General features: G+C 55.4%; 1 protein-coding gene and 1 long non-coding RNA gene across 3 annotated transcripts in view; one reads left to right on the forward strand and one right to left on the reverse strand.

Annotated features, from left to right (window-relative positions):
* Positions 1–3,090: 3,090 nt before the first annotated feature.
* LOC141371770 (uncharacterized) lies at positions 3,091–9,206 on the reverse strand. Its single transcript, XR_012376997.1, has 3 exons — positions 9,113–9,206; positions 4,310–4,587; positions 3,091–3,964 (listed from the first exon to the last, which is right to left on the reverse strand). It is a non-coding gene; the product is annotated as an uncharacterized lncRNA (long non-coding RNA).
* COL18A1 (collagen type XVIII alpha 1 chain) overlaps positions 8,951–17,127 on the forward strand; it is an 87,177-nt gene continuing 79,000 nt past the window's right edge. The window contains exons 1-2 of one of the 2 annotated variants that reach the window (XM_073888891.1): positions 8,951–9,049; positions 9,140–9,234. In XM_073888891.1, the coding sequence (XP_073744992.1) occupies positions 9,039–9,049; positions 9,140–9,234 (106 nt within the window). In that variant the 5' untranslated portion in view covers positions 8,951–9,038. The remainder of the gene's footprint in view (positions 9,050–9,139; positions 9,235–17,127) is intronic. The other variant, XM_025863397.2, reaches the window with a different exon arrangement.

Genomic DNA, 17,127 nt, shown 5'->3' on the forward strand with positions numbered 1-17,127 from the left:
TATGCTAATAGGCATTTTTATTTCCTCCTTTCCAATCTGTACATTCTTTATCTCTTTCTCAGCTAAAGACCTTTCTTGTCTAGGATTTCCAGAATAATATTGAATAGCAATGCTTTTTGCCAAACAAAAAACAGCCAGATTTTGGTTTCAGTAATTTTCATTGCATTGTTTTCTGTCCTGATCTGTATTATTTTCTTTCTTCTACTTCCTTTGTGCTTAATTGGACCTCTTCCCCCCACTTGTTTTGTATGATGGAAGCTGAGGTCTTTTCTTTGAGATCTTTCTTCTTTTTTAATATGGGTATTTAGTGCTATGAATTTCCTACTAAGCATTGCTTCAGCTTCTTCCCACAAATTTTGAGATGTTGTATTTTCATTTTCAATTAATTTGAAATGTTTTTGTATTTCCCTGAGATGTCTCTTTGACTTTTGGCTTCCTTAGAATTGTGTTCTTTAAGATTTCTAAATATTTTAGGACTTTACAGATATCTTTTGATTTCTTGTTCTATCATGACTTGAAAGCATACTTTGTGTGATTTATATTCCTTTAAGTTTGCTGAGGCCCAGAAAAAAGTATATCTTGGTGATATCAATGTGCACTTGAGAAGAGTATATTCTTATTCTCAAGAAGTACTGGTGGGTGGAGTGTGTTCTATAAATGCCAATGAGGTCCAGGTAGCTGATGACGTTCACGTTTTCTATGCCCTTATTTATTTTGTGGTCCACTTGTTTTAATGATTACTAAGAGTAGAGCACTGACATGTTCAACTACAATTTGGGATCTATTTCTCTTTTCAGTCTAATCAGTTTCTGCTTCATATATTTTGAAGCCTGTTGTTTAGGTACATCCTCATTTATGAATGTTGTGACCTCTTGGAGAATTAGTGATGTCATTATGTAATGTCCTTCTTTATGTGTGATAATATTTCTTCCTCAAAAGTCTGTCTGCTATCAAGTTAGGTATTCTGGTTTTCTTTTGGCTAGTGATTGAGTGGTATATCTCTTTTCATCCTTACACTTTAAATCTATATGTTTTATATTTAATGTGGATTTCTTACAGACATAATATAGTTGAGTATTGCCTTTTTTTAAAATCCAACCTGACCATCTCTACCTTTTTTAACTGGTGTGTTTAGACCATTCACATTTAATGTGATTATTGATAAGATTGGATTAAAATTATAATTTTGCTAGGTGTCTTCTATTTGTTCCATTTATTCTTGTTTCTTTTTTTCTTTTTACTCTATTTCTGCGTTCTCTTGGTTAATTGAGCACTTGTTTTTAAAGATTTTATTTATTTATTCAACAGAAAGAGAGAGCACAAGCAGGGGGAGTGGCAGAGGGAGAGGGAGAAGCAAGCAGGGACCCCGACTTGGGGCTCAATACCAGGACCCTCAGGATCATGACCTGAGCCAAAGGCAGACACTTAACAAACTGAGCCACCCAGGTGCCCCAGTTGAGCAGTTTTAAAAATCATTTTGTTTTATGTCCTCTTGATTTATTACTTATACTGCTTTAAGAATTTTTTAGTGTTTGCCCTAGAGTTTATAATATAAATCTTAAATTACTTAAATTACTCTAAGTAATTTAATTACCTTCAAATAGAATTAGACTACCTCATATGTAGTGTAGGGAGCTTATAACAATATTCTTCCAATCCCTTCCTCCCATCCTTCATAATATTATTATACATTTCATTTTTATGTATGCCCTCAACACAATACGTGGTCACTGTATTTCCTGTAGATAGCAGCTATCATTTATAGCAATTAAAAACAAAGGGAGAAAACGTTTATCTTATCTTCATTTCTTCCATTTCTGGTGCTCTTCCTTTCATCGTGAAGGTCCAGTTGGGGGACTGATACCATTCTTTCTGATTGATGAATGTCGGTTGTCATTTCTTAGAGAATGTTTGCCAGCAATAAATTTCCACAGTTCTCATTTGTCTGAGATAGTATTTTTTTATCCTTAATTTTTAACATATATTTTTACTGGTACAGAATATTGAATCAACACTTTTTGTTTCTTTCAGGGCTATTGTCATCCAATTTACAGTTTCTGAAGAGAATTATGCCATAATTGTTTTTTTAAGATTTTTATTTATTCATTTAACAGAGGGAGACACAGCGAGAGAGGGAACACAAGCAGGGGGAGTGGGGGAGGGAGAAGCAGGCCTCCCGCGGAGCAGGGAGACCCATGCCGGGCTCTCAGGACCCTGGGATCATGACCTGAGCCGAAGGCAGATGCTCAACGACCGAGCCACCCAGGCGCCCCGAATTATGCCATAATTCTTATCTTTGCCTCTCTGTACATAATGTTTCTATGTTTGTACTCTGGTTGCCTCAGAGATTTTTTTCTGTCTTTTTCCCCAGCAGTTTGAATATGTCATGTATATGGAATTTTTGTTTTGTTGGTTTGTTTGTTTGTTTTACTTTTTTCTTTTTTGAGCATTTATCCTGATGCATGTTCTCTGAGCTTTGATCTATGGTTTGGTGCCTGTCGTTAATTTTGGAAAAATTTCAGCCATTTCTCTTCAAAGAGTTTTTTCTGCTCCCAAATGCACAGCTCTATCTTCCATAGCATTCTGTCTTCTCTTTGTGTCTCAACGTGGAGGTTTCTGTAGAGCTGTTTTCAGATTCCTGGTGTTCTCCTCAGCTAAGGTGAGCTCACCAAGGAGCCCATCTAACCATTTTTCACCTTTTACTGTGCTTTCCACATCTGGCTCTTCTGTTTCATTCTTTGTCATGCTTTCCATCTATTTTCAAGGCAGTATATTATTTTAAGCAAAGAATTCAAAACCACTAACGGTGGGACCACCAAGTACGCTATTTTCATACCATGGACTATGTGTGCAATCAATGAAATACGTTCATATATACTGACATGAGAAAAACTACAATATACATTGTGTTAATAAAGCAAGTATTTAGAACCATGAGTATTATCTCATGTATGTTCTAAGATTTTAATAAAACAACTTTTTACATTTCTACATTTCTAGAGTAACACACACCTAGAAAGTGCATTTTAAAATATCCAGCAGAAGCATAATAACAAGGACTATCTTGTCAGGGGACTGAGATGAAAAAGGCAGATCAAGCGGGACTTGAGCTTTATCAGTAGTGTTTGGGGATTTTTATAATGAGTTATAGCACATGTTAGTTTTATATGCTCAAATGGCTCATATTTTGGGGGTGAGAGTGAGCAGGGAGGTGTGCACAAATGACTTGAACATAAGGTGACTGGTAAAGGAAGGTGGAGGTTGTCAAAGGTGCAGACCAGTCCTGCCCTGAAGGTTTCCACTGGGGTTTCTGGCAAGGAACAATTTGAAACGCCCGCCTTAGCTTTAACATGTCTGCATTTGCTCCTTCCCCCCTTCCTTCTGTTATTCTTAGTTGTGAACAAAGCAAAGGGGCTGTCCTTTAGGGGCCTGAACTCTCCTGGATGGAAGTGGGAAGGGATAAGCAAATACCTGGAAAAATGAGCAAATGAAGGAACAGGAACTTAGGTAGCAATGGGGGCTCTGCAGACAGATGGAGTTGGGTGACGTGCTGGGGGCTGCCAGGCTGCTGGTCTGCATGGACCTGAGCATGAAGCAGTGTAGACGGGGAGGGTGGGGATCGGCATGGCAGGCAAAGGGCACCGCCCATCGTTGGGTAGGCTGGAATACGGGTTGGAAATGTGTTAGCTTTGATCCTGAGGTGTGTGGGGCTGCGTAGGCTGTATGCATAGTTGGGATTGTTTTGCACTGAGCAGTCATCCTGGCTTATCTCAGGGGATGAGCAGGAGTGGAGTGGGGGCAACTCTCTGAAGTTAATTTGCCGGAGGGGGGCTTTGCGTGGCTGTCCATTTATCAAGGAAGGAAAGGGGATGGGGCTGTGTTGTTTGTGGTGGAAGGCTGCCAGGCTGGCAGGAAACGGGGATCACCTGGACTCCTTCCTCCCAGCAGTGTGCGTTGGCAGCACCTGCAAAATACAAAGGGTGGTGTGTTTCCCTTCATACGGGTGCACCCTAGTGCAGTCTCTACGGGGATAAGGCGGTCCTGGAAACTAGAACGTTCCAGGTTGTTAGATGATGCACTTGAGAGTTCGGGGACCCCTCCCTTCCCCTCCAATGACTCAACATGAGCTGAGACATTTCCTTGCACCAGTGAAATGAGGAAATGGCCCACTCTAAAATGAATATAAATGTTTATTGTATGAACCTTTGGCGATGTGGAAAAGAACAGAGAACAGCCTAAAGGTCTGTAATTCCAGCGCTCGGAGCCCATCTGGACCAGCGGCTGGGCTCCTCCCCTCGCGCACGCGCACCTTTGCTGCCACAGGAGTGCGCTGTCTGGGTGGTGCTGGACAAAGCATCTCCGCGGGAGCCCTTCTTATGTCGCTAGATTTCTTCAGGGGGCATAATATTGCATTTGGTGGATGTCTCATCATTCACTCGCCATTCCCAAATTCTGCTAGTAGAAATCCCCCATGAACGCTGGCTCCGTCCGCTACGTGCCCGCCTGCCCAGGGTTTTCAGCCGGTCAGAGGCTCAAGGCCAGCGAAGCCACCATTCCTGGGCCAGGCCGAGCGGGAGGGCTGGAGACCTGCAGGTGCGAAAGGCAGTTGGCTCCTCTGGTCTTTCGCTTGGCAGGCATCCCCCCAGGAGCAGCAGGTATAAACGGAGACTGGTGAGGCCTGCCTGGTGCTCAGCACCAGGTAGGGCGCTGGCTGTGTTGGCAGCAAGCACGAAGACCAAGAAACACAAACCGGCACTGATAATGGTGACAAGGGCTGTGGAGCCAAGTGCCAGGCGGGGGAGTTGCGGAGTCCAAGGGAGGCCGGCGTGTAGGGTCTTGGATGGGCCCCTGCCATTCGTTGGCCCAGCCTGATTGTGAGCGGACCGGCTGCTTCTCAGATCCGGGGCGGACCCTGTGATTAGGGGCAGGGAACTGAAGTGTATGACTTGGCCCTGAACTAGACACACCTTCTGCATTTTGCAGCCTGCTCTGCCAACACACAGCTTCTTCCCTTCCTGATGAAAAGTTACTTTCTCTGCACAAGAGGCAAGCACAGGATGCATCCGGATGTAGGGAGAAGGGACAGACTGTGTAGAGGTCCGGTGTCCTGCTCTTTCCATGTCCCTGGCCTTGCTCGGCTCCCCTGGCCCCATGGCCCCTTCCCTGTCTATCCTGTCTCTCTCCCTGCACACACCCACAGTCTCCAACCCCGGACCTGCCTGCCCATGGAGCAGGAAGGACCCCTGCACAGGCACTGGGCTTGAAAGAATCCTCTGCGGTTTTTGAAAACTGCATCAATTTAAAACAAAAACCAACATACAAACAAAAATAATCCCAGCATTGCGCGTGAGCGGACCTAGAGCCTGTTTCTAGCCATGGGTGGGATTGTCAGTCAAGGATGGGGCCAGTGCTCCGCCGATCACTGCTGGACCCTCCTCACCTTTCCCGGGACGAGCTGGGGACAAACACAGCCCTTTGCTGTCATTTCTGTCATCTAACCTGTGGAAGGAAAGGTAGAACCGGCAGCAGAGGAAGGAGATGCAAAAATGATGCAAGCAACAGAGAGAAAGCCAGTGGAGCCCAGAGGTCAGCCCGTTCCACAAGTTCTCTCCTAAGCTCCACGACCACCCTCCCACTCACCCCACAAATGTGCCAAGTGTCCAAGGACCTCCCCGTGCACACATGGGGGTGGCCCTCTCTCCAGGGCCTTCGCTCTGGACGCCCCCACCATCTGCCCCCCGGCTGCCTGCTCCTCAGCCCACTTGGGAGCTCCCACTGACCCCAGGCCTCCCCTGCGCCTGACACTTCTTCGGGATGAGTTGATTTGTGTTGGCCCACCTGGGAGCTGAGCACAGTTCCCACCGAATAGGGTCTTTGTGGACGAGGGTGGAAAGACCCCCAGCACAGTGTTAGCTGAATGAAATCTGGGGTCTTTTCTGTGTGCCTGTCAGTATTTTCTTTTTACAATGATCACATTTTGCTTATAAACAAAGGGGAAAAATTAATAGGAAAAAGATGGGAATGCCATGGGAACGGCAGAGCAATGACCCTGTGGTAACACAGTAAGTGAAAAAAAAAAGAGTGCAGAATATGTTTTTACAGCTATGAGTCGGGCCATCATAAGTGTTTCAGAGTAGAAAGGCTTATTTTTGTAATTTTTTGCTGTTGATAGCACTTTTCATTCCACAGAATGTCCTTTGAAGCTGGTCTTCTCCCCAAAGCCTGCAAAGGTGGGTTCATCCCTGCCTCGGGGTTTCCAACCAGAGGAGGTGAGCCCAGGAGAGGAGAGGAGAGGAGAAGGGGGGAAGGGGAGAGGAGGGACGGGGAGAAGGGGAGAGGGGAAGTGAGGAGAGGAGAGAGGAACCCCAGCTGGGGCCCCAGCACCAGCCCCACTGTCCCAGCCACCCTCCCCAGAGCCACAGAAGGCCCCAGGGCCAGCATCAGTCACACCCGCAGAGGCAGGTCTTCTGATGTGAAGATGTAAGAATGAGTTGGGCTGATCACTCATCATCCAGGAAATACAGATTAACACCTCAATGAGATACCACCTCACACCCGTCAGAATGGCTGAAATGAACAGGTCAGGGAACGACAGATGTTGGCGGGGATGTGGAGAAAGGGGAACCCTCCTACACTGTTGGTGGGAATGCAAGCTGGTGCAGCCACTCTGGAAAACAGTGTGGAGGTTCCTCAAACAGTTGAAAATAGAGCTACCATACGATCCAGCAATTGCACTACTGGGTATTTACCCCAAAGATACAAATGAGTGACCCAAAGGGGTACGTGCACCCCGATGTTTGTAGCAACAGTGTCCACAATAGCCAAACTGTGGAAGGAGCCCAGATGTCCTCGACAGATGAATGGATAAAGAAGATGTGGTCCATATATACAGTGGAATATTACTCAGCCATCAGAAAGGATGAAATCTCACCATTTACAACGATGTGGATGGAACTAGAGGGTATTATGCTAAGTGAAATAAGTCAGTCAGAGAAAGACAATTATCGTATGATCTCACTTATATGTGGAATTTAAGAAACAAAACAGAGGAGCATAGAGGAAGGGAGGGAAAAACAAAACAAGATGAAATCAGAGAGGGAGACAAACCATGAGAGACTCTTAATCACAGGAAACAAACTGAGGGTTGCTGGAGGGGAGGGGGATGGGGTAACTGGGTGACGGGCACTAAGGAGGGCACGTGCTGTAGTGAGCACTGGGTGTTATATGCAACTGATGAATCACTGACCTCTACCTCTGAAACTAATAATACACGATATGTTAATTAATTGAATTTAAATAAATTAAAAAAAAAAAGAATGAGTTGGGCTAGGTGGAAGCAGGCCCAGCCTGTAGGGCAGGTGGCCTGGAAGAGGTGAGAGGCTACCCTTCAGAGCCTGCCCTGGAGCGGGGCTTCTGACCCACAGACCGAAGGAGGGGTGGACGGGTAGATTGACAGATGGACCGAGCCACAGGAGGCGATGCCATTGGGACCCAGACATGCTTATGCCCACCACAAGCATGAACATACCATGCACACACAGGCACACATGCACACACCAACACACCCACCCCCCCCCCCCCACTGCACCAGTGCCCATCAGACACAGACACACGCCCTGGGTAGACCCCCAGTCCACCTCTCTGTCCACACATGAAACAAAAATTTTGTAAAACAGTGTGTGCTAATCATTTCTCGTCTATGCTGTTCTCTTTCATGTTTAAAAAAGTGAGTCACAACCCTCTAATTGATTTCTGTCCTTGCTATGGACCATCTGTGCTCCTTTTCACTCAACCTGGAGAGGACCCAGTAGGGATGGAGGAGGGTGAATCCAGAACTTATAGCTAAAAGTTACTAAGCCAAAGGCAGTGGCGCTGGGAGCTCTGTTTTCTGCAAACTGGGAGAACCGGGTCCAGGGAAATGCCAGTTTACTTTGGGAAGTCGGATATGAGGAACTCCGGTTGAGTGCAGGGGCCTTGGGAGGCTCTGAGCGCAGGACCCCATGGGCACAGTAGCCTGCCGGAGGGGGCTGGAGGCCTGCAGTCTGGCGGGGTTCTGGAGCTCTGGCCTGAGGAAGTGGCCGGAGGAGCAGAAGAAGACATAACTCCGGGAGGGAGCCCGGGAAGGCTCTGGTGAGGGGCAGCTGGACTCCAGGCGGGAAAGAGGCGCTCTAGGCCAGCTCCTGGGGGCAGGAGTGCACCAGGGCGGAGCGGGGTGGCCCTCTCACTGCCCCTCCCTGACCCCTCACGTCCCTCTGTAAAGTGGGGGCAGGTCCCCACAGGTTGGAGGGCGCAGTGGGGCTCGGGGAGCGCTACTGTCCTGGGCCCGCGCCCGGGGAGGCCGCGAGGCTGGGGGGCCGCCACGACGCGGCCACTGCGCCCACGAGGCTGGGCAGGAGGAGCTCAGCTTCCTCCTCCTCCATCCGCTGTCCCCAGCAAGAAACGGTTTTGTTCAAATTGCCCGCCTCCCCGAAGAAACTCCTGCTGGACACGTTGAGTAGCCTCGGACCTTGCCGGGTTTCGAGGCCGGGACCCCACGCGCAACCTGGGCCAGAGGCGGAGGCAGCTCCCTCGGGAGCGGGGGCGGGGACGCGGGCAGGCCACGAGCGCAGGGGCCAGAGGGCGGGAGCGGGGAGAAAGAGCCAGGACCCGGGGGAGAGGTGGGTCACACGGTTCCGGGCTTGCATCCCACTCCGCAGCCTGCTCGTCCGCGCGTACTCCCTCGCCCCGCCCCCCGCAGGCGCCCCCGGCCTCCCCCGGCCTCCCCCGGCCCCGCCCCGCCCGGTCTCCGCTCCTCCCCTGCCCGTCCCGTGGCCCCCGGCCACCCTTGGCCCCGCCCCGCTCGGTCCCCGCCTCGTCCTGGCCCGTCCCTGCGCCCCGCCCCCGCGCCCCGCCCCGCCGCTGCCAGTGCCTGCGCCCCCGGCCCCCCGCCCCGCCCCGCCCCGCCCCTGCCCGACCCGGCGGCCGGAGCAAGGCTGGCCGAGGGCGCATCGCTGCGGAGCGCGCAGCATCCGCGGCGCGGACGGTCGGGCCCGCCGAGCATGGCGCCGAGGTGCGGGGCGGGAGGGGGCAGCGTGTCGCACGGGCGGGCGGTGGACGCGCGCGGCGCTCTAACCTGTGGCCTGTGGCCTGTCGCCCGCAGGTGGCCCTGGCTGCGGCCGCGGCCGCGGAGCCTCCTAGACGTTCTCGCCCCGGTGGTCCTGCTGCTCGGAGTCCGCGTGGCCTCCGCGGAGCCAGGTAAGACCCGGCGGGGACGCGAAGGTTGGCTCGCCAGGCCGGCCCCCTGCCAGCCAGGCGTGGTGCGGGTCTCCGGCCGGTCCAGGCGGCGGCGGCCTTAACCCCAGCGCATCTCGGCTTCGGTCCCGGGAGGCTGCCCGGCTCTGCCCACGCGCGCAGGTGGCCGGCGAGGGGCGAGCGGAGGGGGACGGGGTCGGGCCGAGGCCGTGTGTCCCGAGTGTCCCGCGCTGGCCATTCATTCTTAGGCTGCGAGGCTTCGCGCCATCGCGGCGCGCCGCTGGGTCGGAGACCCGCCTGGGCCGAGGGGTAGTGGGGACCGTCCACTTCCTGAGCCCCTCGTGTTGTGACCAAACTTCGGCGACTCGGCGGGGAAGTTGGCGCGCTTGGCGGACCGCGCTGCCGGCGGAGGGCCAACGAGGGGCCGGGGCTGTGGTGGTGACGGGCGCCGTTCCACGCGCAGGGGCTCCGGAGACGCAGGTCATCAGCCGCCGGCCCTCAGGGCCTGTGTCTGCGTCACGGGGCTCGTCCCTCCCAGCGCCTGAATGGCCGCAGTGGGTCGCGCCTCCGGGCCCGGGAGTGACCGCGCGCGGGCCCTGGCAGGTCTCCGGGCGGACCGTGCAGCGCCGAGCGCCCTCGTTGCATCTCCAACCTGTTGAGGCAAAACTGCCCAGGCTTCCCAGGGCCAGCCTTTGTGCGCCGGCCGGCCGCAGGCCTGTGTCCCCGCGCCCGCCAGGGTGTCGGGTTGCGCGCAGTCCCCTTTGATGCGGCGGAGCGCCAGGCCCGCGGCCGGGAACAATGCTCAGAGGCCCGCTGTTTGGCCGGCACCCTCGGCTTTTCCCGCGTGGGCGGCAAACTGTGCGTCCAAGCCGCGCTAAGACTTCCTGGGCCGGCTCCTGGGACCCCGGCCCCAAACACGCGGTCGGCCAGGTTGTCTTCCGAACTGGGCCAACAAAGGCCCCGGAGGAGGTAGCCCCGGAGGAGGTGCCGCAGGGCATGCCAGTCACCGAGGGGAGCCCCCTCCCCGAGGGAGTCTGGCGTTTTGTTCCAGGTAGAGCTGCAATGCTGTGTGGACGTTTGCCCCCAACAGCCTCTTCTGCAGGTTGGTGTGAATGTGGGAGAATGTGAGTTGGTCACCGAAGCAGCGACACACCTGCTGGCCGCAGCTGGCCAGGGAGGAGGGCCGAGACTTGAGACAGCGAGAAATAATAACTTGTTTCATTGTTTCCAGTAGGTGTAGCTACCAGTGTAGACAGCAGCATAGACCTTTTTAAAAAGTAACTGCCTCCTCATCACCAAAGCTGCTGGAAGCACCTGTTGTTTCCTCCTCTATGTGAGTTAACTCCAGGGACGTTTGGGGGACACGTTTGTCCTTACAGCACGTCGTGTCCCCTGGGTTCTTACCAAGCGCCCCGGGCCGCTGGGGGCTGTGAGTCCTGGCCTCAGGGGCCGTCCCCGCGGCTGCAGGGGCAGCGGCGAAGCCCACAGGGACCAGCCCAGGGCTGCATGTCCTGGAATTTGTAAGCCTGATGCCTCCTCTCTAATCTGACCCGGGAGTGCCCAGCCCCCGGTTTATGAAACTTTGTAATCAAAGGGGAGGAAATCAGGGTTGATGGCTCTTAGCCACAGAGTGGAAACAATACAATGTTATGTCAGTAAGCTTTGGTGAGATGCAATCTTGAGATCTGAGGGTAGGGTGTTGGACTTAAGGTGGACTTCTGGGGGGGCGGGTAGTGCGGGTGGGAACAATCGTGTGTGCTCAGTGTCCCGACCACTGTTGTGGCTGCCCTGGGGCTGCCACAGTCTCAGGCCCTCTGGGAAGGAAGGAGGGCCCCCGGTGGAATGCAGGTCTTTTTGCATCCTGGAGGTTAATGCAGGAAGCGGGCTCAGTGGGGAGCACGGGGTTCACCCCTGCTGGGACTAAGTCCCCTTGAAATGGGATAATAACTGCCCCCTCTAGGTGTATTGGAGAAGACTTAATGTGTGTGAAATCCTAACTTAGCAGAGGCTCAATTTCTTCTAGAAACCCTTAAAAATAGTCCTTGGGAATTAAAGGTTTGAGGCCCAGTTTGCTGATTTGCACAGTTTTTCTGACTGAAAATGATGCATTTTTCCATGTCTCTGTCTGTGTTGCACCTGACTCCCCCCCCCAAAAAAGAGTCTTTTGCTGTTTTGTCTAAGGATTGGTCACTGTGGCTCTGATGGTCATAAATGGAGCTTGTGCCTTCACCCCACGCCCCGTAACTAGACGCCTGGGGGGGTCCATGGGCCGGGCCTGTTTGTGGCCTCGGAGGCTCAGTGCTGCCTGCAGGCCCCCTCTCTTGCTGGAGGTGTGTGGATTCACGTGGGCTAGAGTGGCCGCGGACACCCCGGAGGTGTTTGTGAGTAGTACGGCAGAGTTGGGGCTGTGGCAGAAGGACCCAGTCTGGCAGGCATTTGCAGGATGCCCAGGACGCTGGTCTCCATCCAGGTCATCTTGTCCCTGGCCTGGGCACCTGGCTCTGTCAGCCCCTCTGCCCTGGGCCTGGGGCACCCACCCCTTCTCACCACCAGGAATCCAGTAGGAAGCTCAGGGTCCCTCGGTGGGCCTCCACGGGGCCTCATTTGAATGAGACACAGCCCAAACCCGGGGGTCCCCGTGTCTGTGGGTGTGTGTCATCCTGGGGGCACGGCACCCAGGTAACGCTGGACCAAAGCAGATGGGAAACACTCGTCCAAGGCGGCCTGTTCCTAGGGCCTGGCTCTCGGTGAGGCTGTGGCCTGGCTTCAGGGGCGTCTCAGGGTTCGGGTGCGGGACTTCATAAGATAGTTTTGAATTTCAGCAAAACTTGTTTTTCAGGGTACTCCTGTTTTCCTTTAAAAGAAGGAGGAGAGGGGAAAGTCCGTGCGGGAAAACCTAGAAAGAGCAACACTGACCCCATCCAGAGAGCCCTGCCCCCCACCTTCACTGCATCTCACTGGATACACGTGTGCACATACTTACATGTCTGTGTGCATGCACACACACACACAAATGCACACAGTACACATGCACACACATGCACACACGTAGGCACATGCACACCCATAGGCACACACATGCACACACGTAGGCACACACATGGCCACACATGCACACACGTAGGCACAGGCCCACACACTCACATGCATATGCACATGCATGTACACACATGTGCACGCACACGTCCATGCTCTCTCCACCAAAAGTGCTTAGTTCCCTGCATCCAAATTGTTGAAAAGGCTTGGTTCTCTGGGCCCTTGGGAGAGGCGGAGGGGCCCTGGGTGGGGTGTGTAGCCCCCTCCTTCTCTGGTGTGGATGGTGATGACGCTGCCCGGAGAACAGGCCCAGGGCCTCAGAGGGCAGGCGGGCTGGGAGGGGAAGTTGTCGTCCATGTGTAGCCCAAAGGGAGTCCTCGATGCCCCACTTCTCAGCCTCCATCCAGGGCTGGGGCTGGCCTACCTGCTTCTCCTCAGGAAGCTGCTGTCCACCCACCCCCCAAAAGGGGATCCATTAGATGCTGCATGCTACCGAGGTCAGGGCACACAGGGACCCTCCAGGGCCTGGCGATGAACACGTGTTGGAGACCCTTGTCCACCCGGCACCTTCGAGGGGAGGCCTGAGGCTCCCCAGAACCTCATAGCCGATGACTGGCTGAACGGGGCAACATCCATCTTCTGATATGATGTCTAGTGAGTCTCCTCCTCTCTCATGGCCTGAGGCCTGCTGGGAAGGGCTGGGCCGCCGAGGGCTGGCCTCCAGGATGGTGGGGGGTGGGCGGGTGCTGACTTCCGGCCAGCTCTCAGGGGTCAGATGAAGATGTGGCGCGGAGCAAGTTGGTCTGGCTGATGAGCAGCCCCCAGCCCCGGCTCCGTCTGCGGTGGGCTGGCCATTGCCCACGGCACGTGCGCCCCTGCCGCTCCGGTCCAGGTGTGGCCACCCTGTGCCTGTGTGGGCCGGTCACAGATGTTACGCTCTGGTTTCCCTGTCCTGAGGCTCTGGGTCACTGTTCTCCGGGAGCAAGTGGACAACGTGCCCCGAGATGGCAGCCCCTCTCTAGAGAACACAGCTGGCTGAGCACCCGCCGTCCATGCTTCAGGCCACAGCCGGGAGAGGTGGACATCACGGGACCCGGTGGGTAAAACTCCCAGAAACTTGATGTTGTTCTTGAGAAGGAGAGGTAAAATATTGGGAAAATTAAAACGTATGTTTGGTGTGCTTAGCAGATTATTAACTTTGGTACATATGGACAGTAATGGCTCAGGAAAATGAGGACAGTGTCCTCTGGGGCCTCTACGGCTCTGTGGCCTCCCTCCCTGGGGCTCAGGATGCTTTGGGCCTTCCCAAGGATGCCTGGGCCTCCGGGCGCCCTCCCCACCTTGCTGCCGCGTGTGCAGACCCTGCTCCGCACCTCACCTCGCCGCCGTGGCTCCCTCCCTCCCCCGGTGGCAGAAAGAGTCTTTCCAGGGTGCTGTGAGCAGCAGGTGGTCATCTTGCAAACCGCTTTCGACCACACGCTGCATGTGATGTACATCGTGGTTTTATGCCACACGCTGGACCTCCACGCCGGGGGCCCTTTCTGTTCGGCCCCCCAGCCCTGCCCAGTGTCGGCAGGGGCGTGCAGGCTTCATGGCTGGCTGCGCCACAGGCTGATCATGTTTTGGATTGGTGGGTCTGGGCCACAGCAGGATGGCTGTCAGAAGGAGCTTTTGATCGCAGATGTGCTGAGTCAGACGAAATTTGGAGGCTGCAGGGCAGGAGTGTGCTCCGCCCACCGCGCCTGCAGGAGCGCATCCTGCCTCCCCAGCACCTCCGGCGCCGACAAGCCCAAGCACGGCCCTTCTGGCTGCCTGCAGCCCCAGCCCCAGAAAGGAGAAACTGTTCGCAGGCGTGTACCTCGTTTTGGGATTTCTTGCCGGCAGACGGGGTCCCTCCAGGCTGATCCCCAGGATGCAGGGCAGTGGCCCCCAGCGCTGGGCTGGGTGGTGGCAGGGCACTCGGCCACGCCTGGTTTCTGGAGGGCCAGGAGGCCTTGGGGTGGGCAAGAGCGCTGCCCGCGGGCCAGGCTGGCCTTCGCAGGGGGCTTCCTGGGAGAGGACATCAGGCCAGAGCCAAAGGCTCAGGAGGGCCAGCCAGGTGATGGGAGGGGAGGCGTGTGCCGTGGGAGCTTGGTGGCGCCAGGCTGGCCCCGGGCTGGAGCTGCGGCAGCCACGTGCTGTTTACGTCCGTATTTTATCCACGCATTCGTTTGATTCTCGTCTGAAGTACTGGGCTTTGCTCTGCTCCTTTGAGTGATTCAGAATCAGTCACCATTAGGTGTCCTCTGTTTTGCACCCGAGTTTGGGAATCCTTGAGCCGGTGCTGGCCCTTGACAGCAGGGTGTCCTCTGTCTGCAGAGAGTCTGCTAACATGGCTGTCCTCGGTGAATGCGGGAGGCGCCCCCCTATTTCGGGGTGACGGGCTGACGTGCAGGGGGTGCAGGGAAGGCGCAGCTCAGCAGCGGGTTCACCGCCTCTTGGCACCTACCTGTGCAAAGCGGACGTCCCTGTCCTGGCAACGTGACCAGCTCGTGCAGCTGCGGGTTCATCTGCTCAGTCGGAGGCTGGGCGCACGGCTCTCTGCAGGAGCCTGAGTCCAGACGCCCTATGCCTCCAGGATGAACGGAGACCTTTTTTCCATGTTTCCATTTAGACAACCAGGGACCTCATCTTGGAGGGAATCATGGATTCAGTGCCCGGTGGAGAGTGGGTGGTCCCCACCCTGTGCTGTTGGGAAGGACGGGGACATGTGGGAAAGGGGGTAGCGCTGGTCCCCGGACCCTCGGTGGGCCGGCTGGGTGGCAGAGACCTAACCCACCAATGGGCTCGGGGGAGGAAAGAGGCCGAGGTGGGCCCCTTGTCCTGCCCAGAGAGTGGAGCCCCAGAGCCAGTGTCTGGGCCGCTTCCCGGCTGGGGGCCTGGGGGCTGAGGGCAGGCGGGGGGCTGACTGGTGCAGGGCTGGGAGGCCATGGGTGCCGAGGCCCCGCTGGTCACTCTGCTGGGTCTCTCAGGGTGAGCCCAGCCACCTGGCCCCTTGTCTGTTCATCCATTGGCTTCCTGTTTCCTATGTGCTTTTTTGAGCACCTTCTGTGTGTAAGGTGCCCTGCCTGCCGAGAAAGACGGGACGGTAAAGCCCCGCATGTCTCCTGCGTGGGGACTTCTGTCTCCCAGGCCGGCGAGGGCCTCCTTCCGCCCTGTGATGTCACGGCTCTCTCCCCGAGAGGCCCCTGGCCGGGGCGCGGGCTGAGTGTGGGGCTGTGGTTGAGGGCCTTCGGGCAGGGGAGGGCGTCCCTCCGGACGGACGGCGTGAGTGTCTGTGTGTTCCAGTCCAAGCTGCCAGGGCTGCACGCCATCACTTTGAAAGTCTGGCTAATGAGACAAATGGGGGGAAAATCCTTTCAGTGTTCTTTCTACTTTGTAAGTTTTCGATCGCCAGCGAAGTGCACATGCAGGAGCCCGGACCGGCCGAATCGCTTCCCCTGCTCCCGGTGTCCACGTTCCGCCACGCGTGGTCCTCATGGCTTCGCCTGTTTAGGCTGGCGGCTGCAGAGGCGCGGCTCGTGTACTTCCTGCTGTGTGGGCAGACTCCATTGGGCCCGTGCAGTTTCTCGAGGCACAGAGTTGTTTTTTCCCCTAATTTTTATGACCTGTTCCCTTAGAGGTGGACCCGAGCGCAGGGACCAGGCCAGGGCTCGACTGCACGGCAGGACAGGAGCGTGGGGAGGATTGTGTGGGTGAGCAGGGCACATGGAGGGCCACGTGCTTCGTGTTAGCTGCTAACGCCTTCGCTCAGCCTCTGTGGGTGTGGGATGCGGGCTAGTCCTTGGAAAGAACAGTTGCGGGCATTCGGTGGAGAGCTGGCTGTCCACTCGGCATTCGTGGATGCGTGAGAGCCCAGGCCCCAGCTGTGAATCCCAGAGCTGCTCCTGAGTGCTGTGTGACCCTGAGCAGGTGACTCACCCTCTCTGTGCCTCTGTGTGTGAGCTGTGAAATGGTGCGGGCCATGCGGCTCTGTGGGATTTAATGGGACACTCCTTTAGGGAGTGCACATCACACGTTGGCTTTCTGGGATGGGTCCTGATCATGCCTCACTGAGCTCTGGGGACCATGATGGGGACGGCTTCCACCCAGTGGGCTGGGCAGGGCCTGGGCGGAGGCACGGGGCAGGGGGCGGGCACCGTGACCGGGACGCGGTTTTGCATTTCTTACTTGGCAGTGGGCTGTGCCTGCTGAACTGATGGTTCATATGAGACAAAGCCACCCTCTCACCGCCTGCGACCCCGAGTAGTTGGGGTTCTCGCCCTGCCGGCCAGCCACGCCCACCCACATGTCCCTTTGGAGGGATCAGGTCCATGGACCTGCCTCTGCTTGTTGGATCTTGTTATTAGGCTGCCGCTTTTAAAAAAAATTCTCCCGCTGAGAAAGTCTCTTGTTCTTGGCGAGCCGGTGAGCAAGCCAGGAGCTTCCTGGACCCAGGCCCGCCTGTGCTTGTAAATCTGGACCGCGCCTGAAGTCGAGCCGTCTGCGGAGGGCTCGGGGAGAACATTGGGCCCCCTTCCTGTCATCTGTCATCTCGGCCCGCGCTCACCTTCCGGCCCTCTCCCCCGGCCCTGTGTCCCGAGGAAGGTGAAGTCCCCTCCAGCCCCAGGGCCCCCGGACGCTGCCCTGCAGGCCCCCGGTCACACAACTTCCCCTCACCTGCCGTCCCCCGGGAAATGCTCTAGGATCACAGGCCAGCAGGTGCCCCTGGAGCCGGGTGTCGATGGGGCTGGGAGACGCTTTTTCTACATAAGCAACGATTTCAGCTAAGCAGCTTCCCGCCACCCTAAGCAGGTCTGTGCCTGGTGCTGAACTGCTTTC

This window comes from Callorhinus ursinus, unplaced genomic scaffold, assembly GCF_003265705.2.
Source record: "Callorhinus ursinus isolate GAN/ISIS: 27379988/994484 unplaced genomic scaffold, GSC_fseal_2.0 scaffold98, whole genome shotgun sequence".
In the NCBI taxonomy this organism is placed as follows: Eukaryota; Metazoa; Chordata; class Mammalia; order Carnivora; family Otariidae; genus Callorhinus; species Callorhinus ursinus.